Source organism: Culex quinquefasciatus, chromosome 1 (genome assembly GCF_015732765.1).
Source record: "Culex quinquefasciatus strain JHB chromosome 1, VPISU_Cqui_1.0_pri_paternal, whole genome shotgun sequence".
NCBI lineage: Eukaryota > Metazoa > Arthropoda > Insecta > Diptera > Culicidae > Culex > Culex quinquefasciatus.
The window spans coordinates 17,081,979-17,098,807 of record NC_051861.1 but is presented as its reverse complement, the minus strand read 5'-3'; the positions used below and the strand labels follow the sequence as shown (position 1 = coordinate 17,098,807).

General features: G+C 39.0%; 1 protein-coding gene and 1 non-coding gene across 2 annotated transcripts; both read right to left on the bottom strand.

Annotated features, from left to right (window-relative positions):
* Positions 1–703: 703 nt before the first annotated feature.
* On the bottom strand, positions 704–774 carry Trnag-gcc. The gene has a single exon. It is a non-coding gene; the product is annotated as a tRNA-Gly (tRNA).
* A 9,280-nt stretch (positions 775–10,054) lies between these two features.
* On the bottom strand, positions 10,055–16,493 carry LOC6042404 (glucosidase 2 subunit beta). The gene is made up of 3 exons (XM_038267081.1): positions 16,409–16,493; positions 10,828–12,437; positions 10,055–10,765 (listed from the first exon to the last, which is right to left on the bottom strand). The coding sequence occupies exons 2-3, from the start codon at positions 12,231–12,233 to the stop codon at positions 10,525–10,527; spliced, it is 1,647 nt and encodes a 548-aa protein (XP_038123009.1). The 5' UTR covers positions 12,234–12,437; positions 16,409–16,493; the 3' UTR covers positions 10,055–10,524.
* Positions 16,494–16,829: the final 336 nt, after the last annotated feature.

The following is a 16,829-nucleotide window of genomic DNA, read 5'->3' as shown; positions in this document are numbered from 1 at the left end:
GCCAAAAGAGTCCATCTTTGTATTCCACGTGACGTACAATTGCGTCAGGAGTGGGTGGAATTTTATGAATCTGAAGAGCAACCGAATGGAAGTTCCGTGAGTTTGTATCATTGAAGCGCAGTGATAATATCGGAGTAAGTTTATTCAATATTATTTAGCTGGTGTCATTCATAGTTATTGATAATTCGTCGCTAACATTTCAAAAAACGCCATAAGCATAGGTTTTGCGAGAGGCATAGCGCTTATTTAAATGTTTGCGACAAATTATACCAATCTCGATTCCAACCCTCTTCTTAAAATTTGTTGACTTCGAATACCTCAAAAGCTCGACGCCCTCGACTTTTTTATTCCTGACAAAATAAATCATAGATCGATTACAATACTTGCCACTTCTTGGTATCATTTTTCAAACAATAAATTGGTTCCCCTTTGACAGTTCTAAATTACGGCCGCTTTGCAGACCACTATAGGGGGATGGCGTCGCTATTTATAGACCACGTTTTCCACTTTTTCTCATCGAAACCGACTACTTTATCGACTTCATTTTGCTGGGCGAGATAGGACGCCGTCTATTTTTAGACGATGACTCAGCACTTTTCCACTCTTGCGCTTAAAAAAACCAGGTGGCAGCACGATGTAACGCCACGTCCCTATTCTGGTAGGATCAAGCAAGACAGAAATGTTTGGTTGCAAAACGTATCGATGCATCGGCCGGGAATCGAACCCGGGCCGCCCGCGTGGCAGGCGAGCATTCTACCACTGAACCACCGATGCTTCATGTCATGATGGTTTTCATACGTCTTCGATTGCTGTCTACGTAACATAACTCAGTGGTATGTTGGAGTGATAAGGACACCGCTGCTGCTTATGCACACTCTTATGTTGATGCTTTAGTTTCCGTATCAACTTGTGAAGATCGCTCAATTAGGTTTTACACCGTGACGTCATTTGACAGCTCGTGTGCACTGTTTACATGGTCTTCGTCGATTGTCGACGAACTTCCCCGAACAAAATCGACGATCGCATCGAACTGTGCTAAGTCCATGTAAACAGTGCACTCCTTTCTAACCTCCAAATCGAGTCGGCGTAAAACCTAATTAGGCCGTTTACGGCTCGAGCCAACGTAACCAAGTGAGAGGAACATGAAGTGTAGTTCGGTACACTGTAAAATAAACAACATTGCTTGATCCACGAATCTTTCATCAAGTTCATCTCAAGTCTTGCGAGGGAAGAGTAGATATATCAATTCGAAACAACTCAATTCAACTCTTGCAGGCAATCATTGAAAGAAGAAAAACCTTGCTTTCCGTTGTTTACCATAACCAAGAGCAGTAAAACGCTTAATAAATGCTTTGATAGTGTATACAAAAAGTAGGGAGAAGAAGAAGGAAGATGCAACTGATGTTGTAGTAAATAAAAGTGTACCGAAAATTGAGGGTAAAACATGCACGCTAACAAAAACACACCAACTATTTTTTTTTTGTTCCCGGGGTTATTTTTGGAACCACCGGGAAAGGTGTAATAAAATTTGTAAAAGTTTACGTTAACATATTGATGGCATGTTGCTTCACGGTTTACCGGAAAGTTGCAGAGCTAAGCCATGGGCGCATTTCTTGTTCCAAGTTAGTACGTGCCATGCACGTGGTCATGAAGAAAATGTGAAAAACAAAACTTGCATGACTGTTGTATTTGTCGGAAAACCAAGAAAATTTACAAAACAATACACAATACACTGAATATTCAAATAATCTGCCTGAAATCCCGAAAACTTTCCTGTAGTTTTCTGGTAAACTTAAATTTTAATTTAAAATCTGATGTCGAAAGTAGTTTTTTTTGTCTTGGCGAAGCATCAATTTGGCGCCCCTCCCAAATATTTCAATAAATAGGTTGATTGAAAATCCTAAACCTAGTTTTCTTATTGCAGTAGGTAATATTGAAGCGCTGACAATTTGAAATTATAAATCTGGGGAAATTCTTGTACTTAAAATGTTTAATAGCACACAAATTCATAAATTTTTAAGTACCAGAATTTCAATGATACAACTTATCATATTTGTTCAGAGAATCATAAAATACATGACACTTTGGCTATTCTGAGGGCATATTGAGATTTGTCGAAAAGAAAAAAATATATAGTTGAACAATTTTTGAGTGTAGACATTTATTTTATTTTATTTTTTTATGCTGCAGTCCAAATTTTGTTACTGTACCGTAAACCGGGATGACTTTGATAGGATTTCAATTTATTTTTGGAATATTTCTCAACTGGAAAAGTTTTTCTCAAGATTATTATTTTTAAAACATGTACTGGGGTAGGCCACACAAAGTCCATGCACTATTTCTGAAAAAAAGCTTTTTCTACAATGTACAATGTTCAAACTTTATTTTTACGTCAAATGTACCATCACTAAGGTTGCTGACATAGTTTTAAGAAAAAAAAAATGATGTTTATAATTAGTTAACTAAGTTTATAAGCTTTTTAGCAATTTTTTTTTATAAATTTTAGGTAAAATTGTTAAAAAGTTGAAATTTTGCCTGAAATTTGTTAAATCTAGTATTTTTCATAAAGTTAACGATTTATATTGCCGTTTAAACTGAATTCACAGCACGAATCACAAGTTTTCACATTGTATATGAAATTTGTTCAACTGAAATTGCCTATAAATTTGGAGATTTGTTTTGATTATGTTTTAAAAACATATATTATTTAATATTTACAAAATTATTTTATCTTCTCCTAGTGGATTTTTTTTTAACAAATCCGAAAATGCATTCCATTTTCCGATTCAAAATCATGTTCATCGAGAAAATCATAACACTTTGAGAAGTTTGAAATAGCCTTTCATAAACATTTTCTTATTAATAGTTAACTAACTTTTTAAACTTTTCAATTTGTTATGAAAAGTTCTTCTTGAGGTACTTTGAGTACTTCTCTTCCACGGTCAGTATGATTCCAAACCATTCGGTACGTATTTAATTTGTACTCTTCATTTTGCGGAAAAATCTCAAACCTATCTAAGTCACCCCGTTCTACACAGAAAAAAAATGATGGTAATATTCATCAGGAAATGGTGACAGATTTTGTGGCAAAATAAATGATAAATTTTACCCCAGAAAATGATGAATTTTCATCAGTTTTTGATGAATATTCATCAGGTTCACATTTTTTATGTAATATTACACAAATAAAGAGGTAATATTCAACCTTCCAAATTTTCAACATTCCAAAATTCAACTTTTTTTTTCTGTGTACGGTAGCTATTTTGAAGGGTTTTTGTACAGTTGCAAAAACAGCAAGCCAAGATAAATGTATGACAAGCAAGTGTCAAGTTTTCGCGAAAACTCTGGATTTCATGAAATACATTTAGAGATGATCATCACATTTTCATTGAAATTCGAGTCAAAATAGCTACATTCCAAAACTGCCCATCATTGACCTAGGTATGTACTCGATGATTCAAAGTTCTCGAAAAAAAAAAAATCACTTCTAGTAATTGAATCTTCGGATGATCGAACCACAATAAAAAGTTGTTTTATTTTGAGTCGTTGGGCTCATTTGTTGAGATGTAACAGCTCTCAAAAATACTTCAAAGTGATCTGGCGGCTATAGAAATTTCAAATTGTTTTTACATATTTCATTTTATAATTTAAAAGGAAATCAATCGCTCAAATTATCCAAACATAGAGTCGCGATTTTTTTTAACACGGTTCGATTGTAATCTATGATTTAATAATTCACTAAAGTTCCTTAGAAACCTTCGGATATCCCATTGTGATATCCTATTGTGAATATCCCATTGTAAATATCCCATTGTGATGGAAAACTGTCTTGGCGAAAGTAAAATAGATTATAAAAAAATTGTTTGGCTAAAAACTAGTTTTTAAGTGCCAGTAGGGGAACATCATCTAATTCTATCGTGCCTCTAAAGTTTTCATATCAGCATTTTGACGTTCAATTACTGCTCATAAAAAGCTGAATCGAGTGATAAATAGCTCAATAGGAAGAGAGCAAGCAAGTATCTATCAACAGTTTTACAAAATAAATTGCTTTAATAGTGAAAATTAGCAAATTGGATGGAGCGAGTGCTTAACCTGCCAAAAATGTGAGAATTTCCCCTACTTGTATAAAATTCAATTAATGTTCCAAATCTGTAGTAATATTAAGATTTGTAATCGAAAATTTCGTGACGTTGCAACGCCGGAATATGTAATAATTGTTTTTTATGACTCAAACATACATTTACGGAGGGAAGAGAACAACTTAAATTAGTAAAAGCACAAATCACTTTTAAAGTTTAAACTACCCAAACTAGGTTTACTAGTATTAAATACTTATACTTGAAATATCGTGAACCAACCTGCATTCTGTGAATCCGCCGGATACAACTGGGTGTAATAGTGATTCGCTGAGTCATAGTATGGTTCTGTTTCACAAACTGGTTGGCATATCTCACCATCCGAATCGAAACTAGCCATTTTGGTGTACATTTGGACAATTTTTTATATGAACACTTCAATACTTCACTCCTTTTCAACGCACAATATCCACCTATTTTTGTTTTCAAGAGCACACTATTTTTCAAACACTTTAGATTTTTTCAAATTTCCATTGCAGACGTTCAACAAGTTAGAGATTTTTCCACCCGAAAACGACGTTCCCGCGCGAGCTCTTGAGTCAGACTGATTTTCCACCAGACTCACCCAATTCACTTGACTTGACGTTCCGCGGAGCTCTCCGATTGGTCCGTTTCTACTAGCAATTCCCCACCCCTTCTTCCCCTTTTCAGCGACTTCCCCCTCTATGCTCTCTCTACTTGCAGTTGCCTGTTTACGTTCGTCTTGCCACATTATATCACCGTTTCTCAGACGAAATTGCATGGCTTTTTAAAGAATGACTCAATTTGAGGTCGATTTACGATGCCCAGTGTACACTTTGAGGTTTGGCAATTATTGGTCAACATAATTGCACTCAGAATGTTTACCCCTTCTTTTGCTCTCACTTTGCCTCTCTCTCTCAGCTCTGAATCGCGTTATTTTTAGAAGTGACACGCCCCCTGTGCAGTTCTATTTTTATAAATCTCGCCTGTTCTTTCAAAAGGAAAGAGATTCAACTTTTGATGACGTTTTGTTATGACTGAACATTTCGATTCAAAATTAAAAAAAAAGCTCGACCAAAGTCATGCGATTACAAGACAAGTGTACACATCAGAACCACTTGAAATCTCGTAAAAACATTAGTCAAACAATTTCAAACGTCTTCCAACTGGATTTTTGTTTTGTTTTGCTTTTTTTCCGGCGACCTTTTCTCAAGTGGCGCCACCGGGGCAAAATTGTCGGGTGCAGTAAATTTGTGAACAAGATTTTCCGCCTCTTTTGGGCAAAACTTGGTCAAATTACAGTCAAGTGCGAGGTGCGTTTCAAGTGCTGGTAGGTTCGATTTTTACAACATGATTTACGATTTGTATTCCCTGCCCTGGTGGTCTTTTTGGCAAGTTCAAAAGGTCGTTTCAAACATATTTCTACTACACTCAAACCCCGATGGTTTGACACCAACTGTTGCCAAACGAACGGGGTCACGTTTTAGTATTGCACCCCTTTTACGCCTTTTACACGGAATTCACACATACTACCAATCGTTTGTTTTGATCAAGTGCGTGGGCGCCGTTTGTCACTTTTTAGTTTGACTTTGACCAACCAGCGGGGTACAAACTAAAAAAGTGTCAAACGAAAAAGTGACCAACCAACGGGTGTTGAGTTGACTTCAATACAAAAACACGGCGATATTTGCTTATATGTGCCCATTATCTTCAATTCATGGGCAGCATACAATGATGGCTTAAAGATCCCCAGAATCTCATTTAATTTTTTTGTTTCAAAATTTAACAAAGGGCTAAATTGCTTTTCTTAAATTTTTGGATGAAGAATAAGTGTTTATTGGTATAATTGACTTGTGTGCAGAATGATTATTTAATTTGAAATTTCGACACCTCAAAATTGAGCATGAGCATGGTTGACTGCCAAAGAGCTGCTACTCCGTTTTTGACAGATCAGCTGATGTTAAACAGTGACTCATTAGGCGCATAACTTTTCGCTATATCCAGGTTTTTAAACGAAAATGGCGTTCGAATGATGAACGCCCGAAATGTCAAAATCACGCGGTGATACCAACATTACGAAAAGGTGTACCATGGCATGACAGCCACATTTTTCTCTAATGTTGGTGCTACTGCGCGTTTTTGACATTTCGGACGTTCACCATTTCGAACGCCATCTTCGCTTAAAAACCTGGATACCTGTTGACTCCGCATGAGACCGTTGAATCCACAGCATCTCCTTCAAACCAGGGCTGCGGAATTGGGTCATATTTCAAACGACTCCGACTCCGACTCCGGCTCCGGCTTTCAGCTCCAACCGACTCCAACTCCGACCTACCAACTCTAGCCGACTCCGACTCCGATTCCGACTCCAGCATTCAAAAAATGGTTAGCTTCGACTCCGACTCCACTTATTTTAAATGTTTCAAAAGTAAGTAAATTATTATTTCGAAGACATAGATAAACAGGATTATTTCAAAACTCTCTAAGTAAAAAAAAAAAAACGAAAAAAAAGTTTCCAGTTACACAAGTATAAACGTTATTGAAATAGAAATCAAAAAATATCTCAATTTTTGAAGGCATTTTCAGAAGAACAGTTTTGTAGGTAATTTCTATTTATTTACTTAAACCTTAAGTTTACATTAAATTTATTAAAAGCCAATAAATTAAAATATTAAATTGTTATTTTTTGAATGAATCATTAAAAGAAAGTTTGCCCTAATGATTGATTTAACATATAAATTCAATTTGGTCACTTTTAGGCTGACATTTATAAAAAAAAAAGCATAATGACTATCAAAGTCACTTTGTTTTGTTTTTTTAAACAACAATTTTAAACGAAACTTATTTTTAAACCTCCATCAACGCCATGGCTGAAGGAGTATATTTTTGCAAATCAATGTATCTAAAAAAATCTTCATGGAACGAACGCTAAAGGGGTCCTTTTCAAATATTCGTGACCAAGACAAAATTTTACCTAGGAATTTTGGATTTATTTCAATTTGAAAATTTTCTATATTCTACTTTCTATTCTATATTATTCTATATTCTATATGCAGGCCAAGGATTGATACCTAAGAGCATGCAATGGCACTGACCTTGTTGCGTGCTCTTCGGTTGACGTCCACGTAAGGAACATCCTGGAAGGAGCGTAACTAACTACATCCGTAGTTCTGTTAGATCATCCGAACTATCTTGATCAGGACAGTATAGCTCTGGTTCCTTGCAAGTGTCCTATTTTCTTACCTCCACGTTGGCTTGGTTTTCATGATGACCTAGCCGGTGGCCTGTGGAAACGGATCGTAAACCTTTGACCACCGCGGGTCAGAGTCGAGACGGCTAAAAGAAAGGGGCGCAACAATGTGGGAAAGGGAAGTAATTTGTGATTGTAGACGGTATTGTTTTGATTCGCAGTATGTTGAGTCAACTGCTGTGGATGTACCTGAAACATCGCACAACGGGGTTTCTCTTCTCTTCATTCTCAGCTACCACCTATCTCCTATTTTTATTTTGCTCTTCTGATTCCCAATTCTTCACTGATTCTTCTATTTGATATCCAACATTTGATTTTAATTTTACTAACTTTTGATTCTCTTATCTCTCAAAACTTTTCCACTCTTTTCTATCAATTGATACTGCTGTAACAAACTTTGTTTTGTTTTTTTTTTTCCTTATAAATATACTTTTCCTTAATGTACTAATAATATCAAGTCTATTCATCATTCGCCTAATCTTTTTTTGATTTTATTGCGAATTTATTTATTTGAATAATTCTTTATCTGTCCTATAAATTATCATTACTATAATCTAAGCTTGTTTTGTATCTCTATTTATTAACTATTGTCTAATTTTACATCTAATACATCTAGCTTCTCATTTTTATTCTTCAAAATACGCTCATCATTCTCTTACTACTGATACTTGATTTTTATAAAATAAATTCTCTTTTACTGTCAATTGTTTTCAATCTTCACCCTTTTTTCAAACAAGTGAGGTTTGAGCCCTTACTCAATTTATGGAATGGTTAAAGGATTAACACAAATATTACTATTGTATTTTTGGTAAACTTTTATAACATGCTTAGGACCAAAAATTGTAACAAAACACCGCGACAAAAGAAATAGCAACACATAAACACGACTCAACAATAGGGAAGATTTCAGGAGAAAACAATACACAGTAAATAACAATAAGTTTTGAATTCAAACTAAAAATAAAACAGTTTTTGCTTTAATGAAAGTTGTTAGGCACACTTTAAATGGTTAGGCGCTTATACTTACATCAAACCCTACTTAATGTACCACCCCGGCCGAGTTAAAATGCGTAACCGGAAAAGAAGGTGTGCATGCCTGGCACGAACACTCAAAGCGTGTTCTAGCGTGCTGCTCGTACTGACTCAGAGCAAGGGTGAGATGTAGGTGTAAGGGCAGTGCGTGTTCGTCGGGAACCTGGTGCATAAGATCGGTCAAGGCCCGTTCTTACACTGAAAATTGCGAATTGCGAATATTATTCTATATTCTATATTCTATATATATATAAAACGAGGCGCGCGATACTACTTGAATCTTCTCCTAAAACGAAGCTTTATGAATGGTCGTGTGCCTCCACAAAAATATATGAAAAAATCTGGAATTGAACAAAAATATCCATGTTAATTTTTTAATAGATCACGGATATTTCAAAAGGATCCTTAAGCTACCTTTCCAAGAAGAAATGTTTAGGTACAGTTAGTTGAAATTATAATTACCGTCCGTCATATTGTCATAATGTTTAAAATGTTAATTAAAATTCTATCATTTTTCTACACATTTTTTTTTATTTTGAAATCCTATCCTATCCTGAAATTTTGAGATTTGTTCAACGATAATTTCTGGAGTTAGAAAAGGTCCAATAAACCAAATTTCCAGTTTTTGCTTTTTGGGTGTTTTTGAAACCGTCTTGAGTCAGGGGTATTTAAAAAACACCCAAGAAGCAAACACTGAAAATTTGATTTATTAAACATTTTCAAAAAAAAAAAAAAAACTCCAGATTTGCAACAATATCAAAATAGCAGTGTTGGAATTCGAGCAAGAAAAAGGAAAGCATTTCTCACTCGCGAGCGATGGAGAGAACTTTTAGTACTTTCCTCTTCTCGCTCGCGCTCGCATTTTCGTTCGCGTTCTTGCTCTCGCTGCGAGCGCCTCGTGCTAGCAGTTCGTCCCAAGCTAGCAATTTGTTTATCAGGCTTATGAATGCCACCCTATTTTCAACTAAGCCAAAAGTTGCTCCTTACGCGACAACTGGCCAAGGGATTTCAGGTCAGAACGCGTTTGACACACGTACGGAAACATTCATAAGCCACAAGAAAACCTTTTTTATGAAATCTCAGACTCACAACCCCCTCCCTTTCAATCAAACTTTGGGACAATGCACAGAATGGTCAACCAAACAAAACGTGTTTGTTATTGTTTAAAATGCGTGCGCTATTTTTTGTTTATTTAAGGTCAAACATTAAATCGCATTTTTCTCGGAACGTCAAAAAGCAACGTGCGACGAGATAGCAATGTCGATTTGCAACTCTTCTGAAGACACCAAAGCTCCAAAACATCATCATTTTTCAGAAAATCCACTGACAAAATACTTTTGCTAGAAAGAGAAGGCAGATCTGATGCAAACAAACCCACTTCTGTGGCAATCTGAGCGGTAAATGTGTTAGTAAATTTTCGATTGGAAAATTAGATTAGTAAGTAAAACAGGAAGCCATATTGACACCACGGCTCGAGTTTTAAAAAGCAGTTTCTGGGAAATGTCGTCACTTAAACAAGTTCTGTTTGCAGACGATATACATTTTTTAAAGACATAAATTGAAAAGTTGCTTAAAAATATAAACAAAAACACAAAAATTACAACAAAATACAGGTTGTTACGAAGAATCGGATCGGATCGGAAAGTATTTACGGTCAAATAATAAAAGAGTTAACTAATTCGATAGAATTGTCGATTTTATTCAATCACTCCAGACATAAAACACATCGGAAAAGTAATCAATATCAGTACTGTAAAATTTTTGTCTTGCAAATCGTGTTGTTGTTGTTTTCTTCTACTCAAACTTTATTTTTCTTGTTTTCGCAACGATCGGTGCCGCATTTTATTTTATTCTAAAGCTTTGCTCTACATCGGTTAAAAACGAAATAGGAATGTGTGTATCCAAAACAATTGTCTATTTTTATTTTTTTTTGCGGTTGGCAATGCATCCGGTCACAATGATTTGTTGATCTTTTCTCCGTCGCTCTTGCAATCTTACTTCCACTTTCCTGAGACAAATTACAGACGTTGCCGTGTTGTTTTTATTTTCGTTTGATGAATTTAAAGTGAGACAAATGCAGCGCTACAAATATTCGGTTATTATTTTTTTTCACTAAGAACATTCTCCGCCCTCTCGCAAACTTTTCTACAGCTCGTCGTGCTGCTGATCCTTGCCGGCGTCGGCATTGAGGTTGCACGAGGCGGGCGTTTGAACGCGGTACTCGTACTCGCAGCGATTCGGTTCCGATACGGACAAAATACGAGTGTCGAGGCCACACTCGAGGTGCACCAGGACGGAACGCGCTGGGCCGTTCCAGCAGGTGGCCCCGTTTGAGTAGCGCATGGCAGTGTAGTCGGCGTTCTCCCACCGGTCCCAGGTGCCGAGTCTGAAGGGAAAAGAAGTATGTTTTACGGTTGGATAGGTGGAGGATGCTGAAATGGGACTTACCTCGTTTCGGAACCGCCGTTTTTGGGCTGTTGGATGGCCTTGTCGAACGGACACAGCTTGTAGACGTACTCGCGGTCCTCGTAGTTGATGCACTCGCCGTTGAGCGGAGCAAACTCCTCATCGCGACCGTAGTCCTTGTTGAGGGCGTCCTCGATGTTGCGCATTTCCTGGTCTATTTCGCGCACGTGGCGATCCGCTTCGGAGTGGTGGTTGCGGGCTTCGTTAGCCTTGCGGATCAGTTCGGCCGTGTCTGGATCGTACTCGACCTTGGGTGCTTCTTCGGGTTGCTCGGTTTGGACCTGGCCTTCGCCAACTTCCGGCTCGTCTAGCCCTTCATCGTCTTCCTCTTCTTCGTGCTCAAGCTCGGTGCCTTCTTCTTCTTCTTCGTTGTAATGGTGGGCAGGTTCGCTGGAATCCAGTTCGTACCGACGGTCATCTTCTTCGTTCTGTAGCTCGGCCTCTTCCTGGTTAAGCTCGTCGACGTCACTCGGTGGTTTGAACAATCCCGAATCCATCATCAAAAATGGTTTGATTTTTGGCCAGCACAGCGAAATGAACGTCTCCAGGTCGACTTGATCGTGCTCGTCCAAAAAGTACTTGGCCTCTTCAACGGTAACAGCGCCGTCTCGGTTCCGGTCAAACGCAATGCGCGTCTGAAGCTCCACAATCTCCAACAATTGGTTCTGGTTTGAGTCGTACTTCCGGAACGTTTCTTCGGCTTCCTCCCGGTTACTCATCGCTTCTTGTTCCTGCTTGACACGCCGGGCGTCCTCCTCGCGGTCACGATACACCTTTAGGGCGACACTCTCCAGCGCTTCAGCGTCCGACTTAATCGACGCTTTCTCATCTCGAATCGCTTCCGCTTCGACCTTGCTCTTCTCGAGCTCGGCAAATCGAAGCCTTTGCTCCTCCTTTAGGGACTTGCCGCGTTGACTCATCTCGGCCCGCATCTGCTGTCCCATCTTGGCCATTTCCGTCCGTTGCTTCTCCCGCAGCCGGTCCTCCTTGCCCAGCTCGGAACAGGTGTTGACGCAACTGGCCGCCGACGCGTACTCATCCGACGCGTCACAGCAGTCACAGATGCCATCGTTGACCCGACTGCTCGGCAGATTGAGCGGCTTGTAACCGGCGTTGGTACAGTGGAACACTCCGTTCGGACAGGCCGCCGTTCCCGGCTCGTCACTTCCGTCCGCGCAATCACAGTAGTCATCGTTGACCTGCTCCCACCGGATTGTCGGCTTGCCGTCCAGGCAAACAAACTTACCTCCCCCGGCCGGATAGAGACTGGCCCTCGAAATGGACACCCCCCGCGGTCGGGGCAACTCCGTCAGCACTAGAATGCCGAAACTGCACAGCACCAGCACCAACAGCAGCCGGCCGCTTTCCTTGCCTCTCGGGGACCACATTCTGCTGCTCCTGTTCCGTTGGCCACTAAACTACCTCTTTTTTTCCTTTCTTATCGTCCAGGTGAAAATATGAGGATGATTTGCGAGCGACAGACAGCGCGATTCGACTGTGATGAGTTATGAAGGACGAATGACCGGGGCCGCGCCGGGGGTTGAGGAAGCGCAGGAGCAACCCTCGAGAAGGATTTGAAAATGGTGTACGAGCTATAATTTAGCGTAACGATTCTTCATTTCAGGGGATATTTCCATTGGTCAACATTCTGATAGACTGATAATTGTTTTTTTATGTTTTAATTTTAATTACATTAGAAAAACAGGCTTTTACTATTAGAAAAACGTTGATCAAAAAGTTTGTTTACAAACTACTGAAACGTTATTATCGAAACATGCGCAAGAATTGTTGTCAAAATCCACGACGACAGCCTGGCGAAGTGGGAACGAAGGTTTAGGCTAAAAACCTGAAGAACAGATGGCGCACTGCCTAGGAGCAAGCTTGTTGAAAAAATATTTATTTATCAAAAACTATTAAAAATAAACAAAACCATTTTCGTCAAAAAAATATTTTCCTAAATTTTAAATAACTATCACAAACGTGAGCTTTTGAAATCGATTTTAGCAATGCTCCCAAACATTATGCAAAAGGTTGAACGATAAGCTCCTTGGCTGGGACACTCACCAATTTAGCTATAGCTAAACTAAACTCACACAGCGCATCGAAGTGTTTCGCACATGATCTGACCCTGCAGTACAGAGCACTCAAATATCAATCGCAAAAGACTCGAAATTGCGGTATTTGGCGATCAAATAATTTCAATAGCCAAACACTTGAATTTTAAATGGTGTTGAAAAATAATAGTACGTACAAGCGATACACAGGTTATCGCTTGCTAGTCGTGCACGCTACCACTGCGCCGGCCGGCTAATTGAAGACGGGAGAGTTTTTTGTGCTACTTGTTCTAGCCTCGCTTCTAGCCATCGATCAAAGTCGCGCTAAAATCAATCAGTGAAACACATTAAATTCAAGTGGAAAATCACGTTGACTTTGAATAGTGCTCGTTTTGTGTAGATCTTAAGATCAATTTCAAGTGTTTTCCTCATCACTTTGAATAGTTCAAGACAGTGGGACAAATTCATGAGCAAAGCACTTGAAAAGCTTGAGCCACCTGAATGACAATAACGTGTCAAAAAATACCAAAAAGTTAATCGCCCAAACACTTGCATTTGATAGTGATATGGATTGATGTTGAAACACAAACCAACACTCATAAAAATCAACACATTAATGCTACTTGAAAATTCACGTAACTCCAATTTGCCGCTTGCTAGACCCGTTTTACGTGACACACGTAAAAACAATGTGAATGCGTTCTGGAAAAAAATACATGCACGTTGAAGTTACGTGAAAAACTTTATGATATTTTTCCACTGGGTTTTTCCGAGTGACTTTCATGAGTTTTTTCACGTAACTTCAACTAAATCATTTTCTGAGTGCTCATCAGACAGGTGAAGTTTACGTGAACGATTTAGTATGAAAAATATGGAGAACGATGAAGATCTGCTGATATCATTGGAAATACAAAATTTCATGGACGGTAAGTTATCAAGATACCGAGATAGGCTTCTAAAACATTTAATTAATTATTTAAAACAGCTTCGCAGAAAAAACGATCCGATCAACAGAGACCGCAGCGCTTAATTAATCAACTGGCCAAGAACAGGAATCCGGTCAATCTTATCCAGGTTGCCACACCGGGAACTGGTCAAGTGTTTGGCCATCCGCAGCCGGCGGATTTAAATCGTGGCCGTCAAATGCAGCAAATTAACACAGCCAGCACAATAACTGGCCATTTCCAACAGTTCCCAGTTACCCAGGTCGGGAGCTTGGGCAATCTGATCCAGGACGCCACGCCGGGAACGGACAATTCCGAACAATATCGCGTTAAAGGCGCGACTTTGTCTGATCTTCGGAAGCAGCGTAAAAAGATTCAAACCCACAACGGAGAGGTCACCACGAGCCGTCAATACCGGCCAATTGGCCAGAACCTGACACAGCAACTGACTCATGTCGGAAGCTCGAGCAATCTGATCCAGGTTGCCTCGCCGGGAGCTGGTCAAGTGTTTGGCCATCAACAGTCGGACGATGCCGAAGAGGTTAGTATTTCAATACACGCGATTGTAAACAAACAGTTCTTCAGCAACTACGTTTTCTATTTGTCCAACTACAGAACACCGGGCGCCGTCAACACCGGCCGAGTCACCAGATCCTGACACAACAATTGGCCCAGTTCTTGAGGTTGCCTTCGCCAGAAACTAGTCAAGTTTTTGGCTATCAGCAATCGGACGATTCCGACGAGGTTAGTATTTCAATACACGCGAATGTAAACAAACAGTTCTTCAGCAACTACGTTTTCTATTTGTCCAACTACAGAACACCGGGCGCCGTCAACACCGGCCGAGTCACCAGATCCTGACACAGCAGCTGACCCAGGTCGGGAGTTCGGGTAATTTGATCCGGGTTGCCTCGCCGGGAGCTGATCAAGTGTTTGGCCATCAGCAGTCGGACGATTCCGAAGGGTTCTGTTTCGAATTAGGAATTCTCTAAATATTCTGTAACTCACCGATTCCAATAAATGTACACTGAGTCTTACTGCAATTGTTTTTTTTTGTCTAGAATATTCGCCAGTTTATACTATTTGTTTAGAATTGACTTGATCGTGAAATACCAATGAGCAAAATTAATTCTAAACAAATAGGATAATTTAAAGAACTTTCTAGTATGCCCCACTTTTTTATACAAGAGGCTATGTAATTTGGTGAACCTCATTAACAGTTTTACTAAAATTTACGTGAAATCCTAATAACACTCACTTCCCTTCGTTTAAGAGATTCACCTGTTCGTTAATGTTTCTTTTACGTTCCCATCACGTAGATTGAACGTGAATCGAGCTGGCCAAGCAAATTTCGTTTCCACTAAAGCTATCTCGTAGAAGTTACGTGAAAACTCTAGTGGAAAAATACCACAAGGCTTTTCACGTAACTTCAACGTGAACATTTTTATGAGTGTAATTACATCTATGATGTGGCTTTATTCAATCATTCATGTGTTTGGGCACTTGAATAAAAAGTGTGGCGTATTCTCAGTGTACATCAAAAATGCATTGCAGTTCTTCCACATAGGGGAAATCTACCCATTTTAATCCTAATAAGCGGTCGTGTTTGAATGATGCTGGATAATCTAGAGTCTCCCTTGAATTTTACTAAAACCAAGTACACCAACGAGTAGAGCAAGTTTTTGTGAACATTTCTGTTTATTTTCACTTTCACTAAAAGTTATTCTATTTCTTTACCAAGCATTTAACAAAAAAAAAAAATCCCAAGGGTATTCTAATCGAGGCGAATGCATTAGGCCACGCCCATTTTTCTAATATCGGCTTAGTTCTTTTTTCTTCCAACACTCTGTCGAGTGTTGCCATTTGCGCTGACAGTTCAAACGAACACTCACGAAAAGTGGCATTTATAGGGAAAGTTTCCTGGCATCGCTGGCTGTGCTGCTGGTGGTGTTGACGGCCAGCCTTTGTTCTTTTTTGCCTTCGTCTCTCGCTCGGTTTTCTTCAGCCTTCGATTGGAATGCAAAGTGAAAATTGAAACGTCAAACGACTTGTCGCGTTTGTTTTTTTGATGGCGCTTGCTAATTTATTACATTTTTCGGGATTATTCTTCAAGTGAGTGCCTTACTAATGATCAAAAGAACATGTTGCCGGTAGTTGGAAGCAATTTCATATCTTAAGCGCCGTGAAAAAGTAAGCGAAAGTTAAAAGTTAATTTTGGCGATATTCATTAAGTGTTAGAGGGATTCTCGTGTGTGTCACTGTGTGTGCCAACAAAATGATGAGAAGTGGTCTCGCAAAATACAAATTATGATCAAAAGTGCATTAAATGTGATCTTTTTGGCCAGTAAGTGGCATACATTTGAGTGCTTACTCGAGGCGGTGCTGTTGCTGGTAAGTTTATAGCCCAAATAGTATTTTTGGAGCTTTAATCGAGCATCAAACTCTCCATATGACGAAGATAGGTGTTTGATTGGAAAGGGTAGATTTCCCCTATTCGGAACAGTTTTATAGTTCGGCCAATGATTGAAAAACACAGAAAATCAAGAAATTAGGATGAGGACTTACCAAGGGATTTACTTTATACCACGGACGAACGGACATGACACCAGGAACAAATTTTCTTCAAAATTCTGAAGCAAACTATCACTTGCGCCATGTACACCCAGGTTGTCGAAGTAGCATTGCGTGATTACGCATGAATTCTCAAAATGTCTTATGCAATAATTAATTAAAACATTTAGCATTAGTATTCTGCCGTTCTACGCATAATTGTCCCATGTCAGTTTTGGACGATTTTGGCTTTATGACATTTTTAAGTTTAGTCTGATGTGTAATTTAAGAAAACACATAAAATCTGGTACTTTGTTCGGAAACTCATTAAAAACAACACCAAGTCTGTTTGTCCCATCGTTAAACTTCTACGCATAATTGTGCCATCAAGGATTTTCTTACGCGGAATCATTACTTTTACTAAGCGGCATGTCTT

What these genes read in the sequence shown, in the direction of transcription:
- LOC6042404 (XM_038267081.1), bottom strand. Translation starts at nt 12,233, where the DNA reads ATGTGGTCCCCGAGAGGCAAGGAAAGCGGCCGGCTGCTGTTGGTGCTG. An exon ending in AACGGCGGTTCCGAAACGAG is followed by an intron (nt 10,766 to 10,827) that starts GTAAGTCCCATT and finishes TTTTCCCTTCAG; the next exon opens with ACTCGGCACCTGGGACCGGT.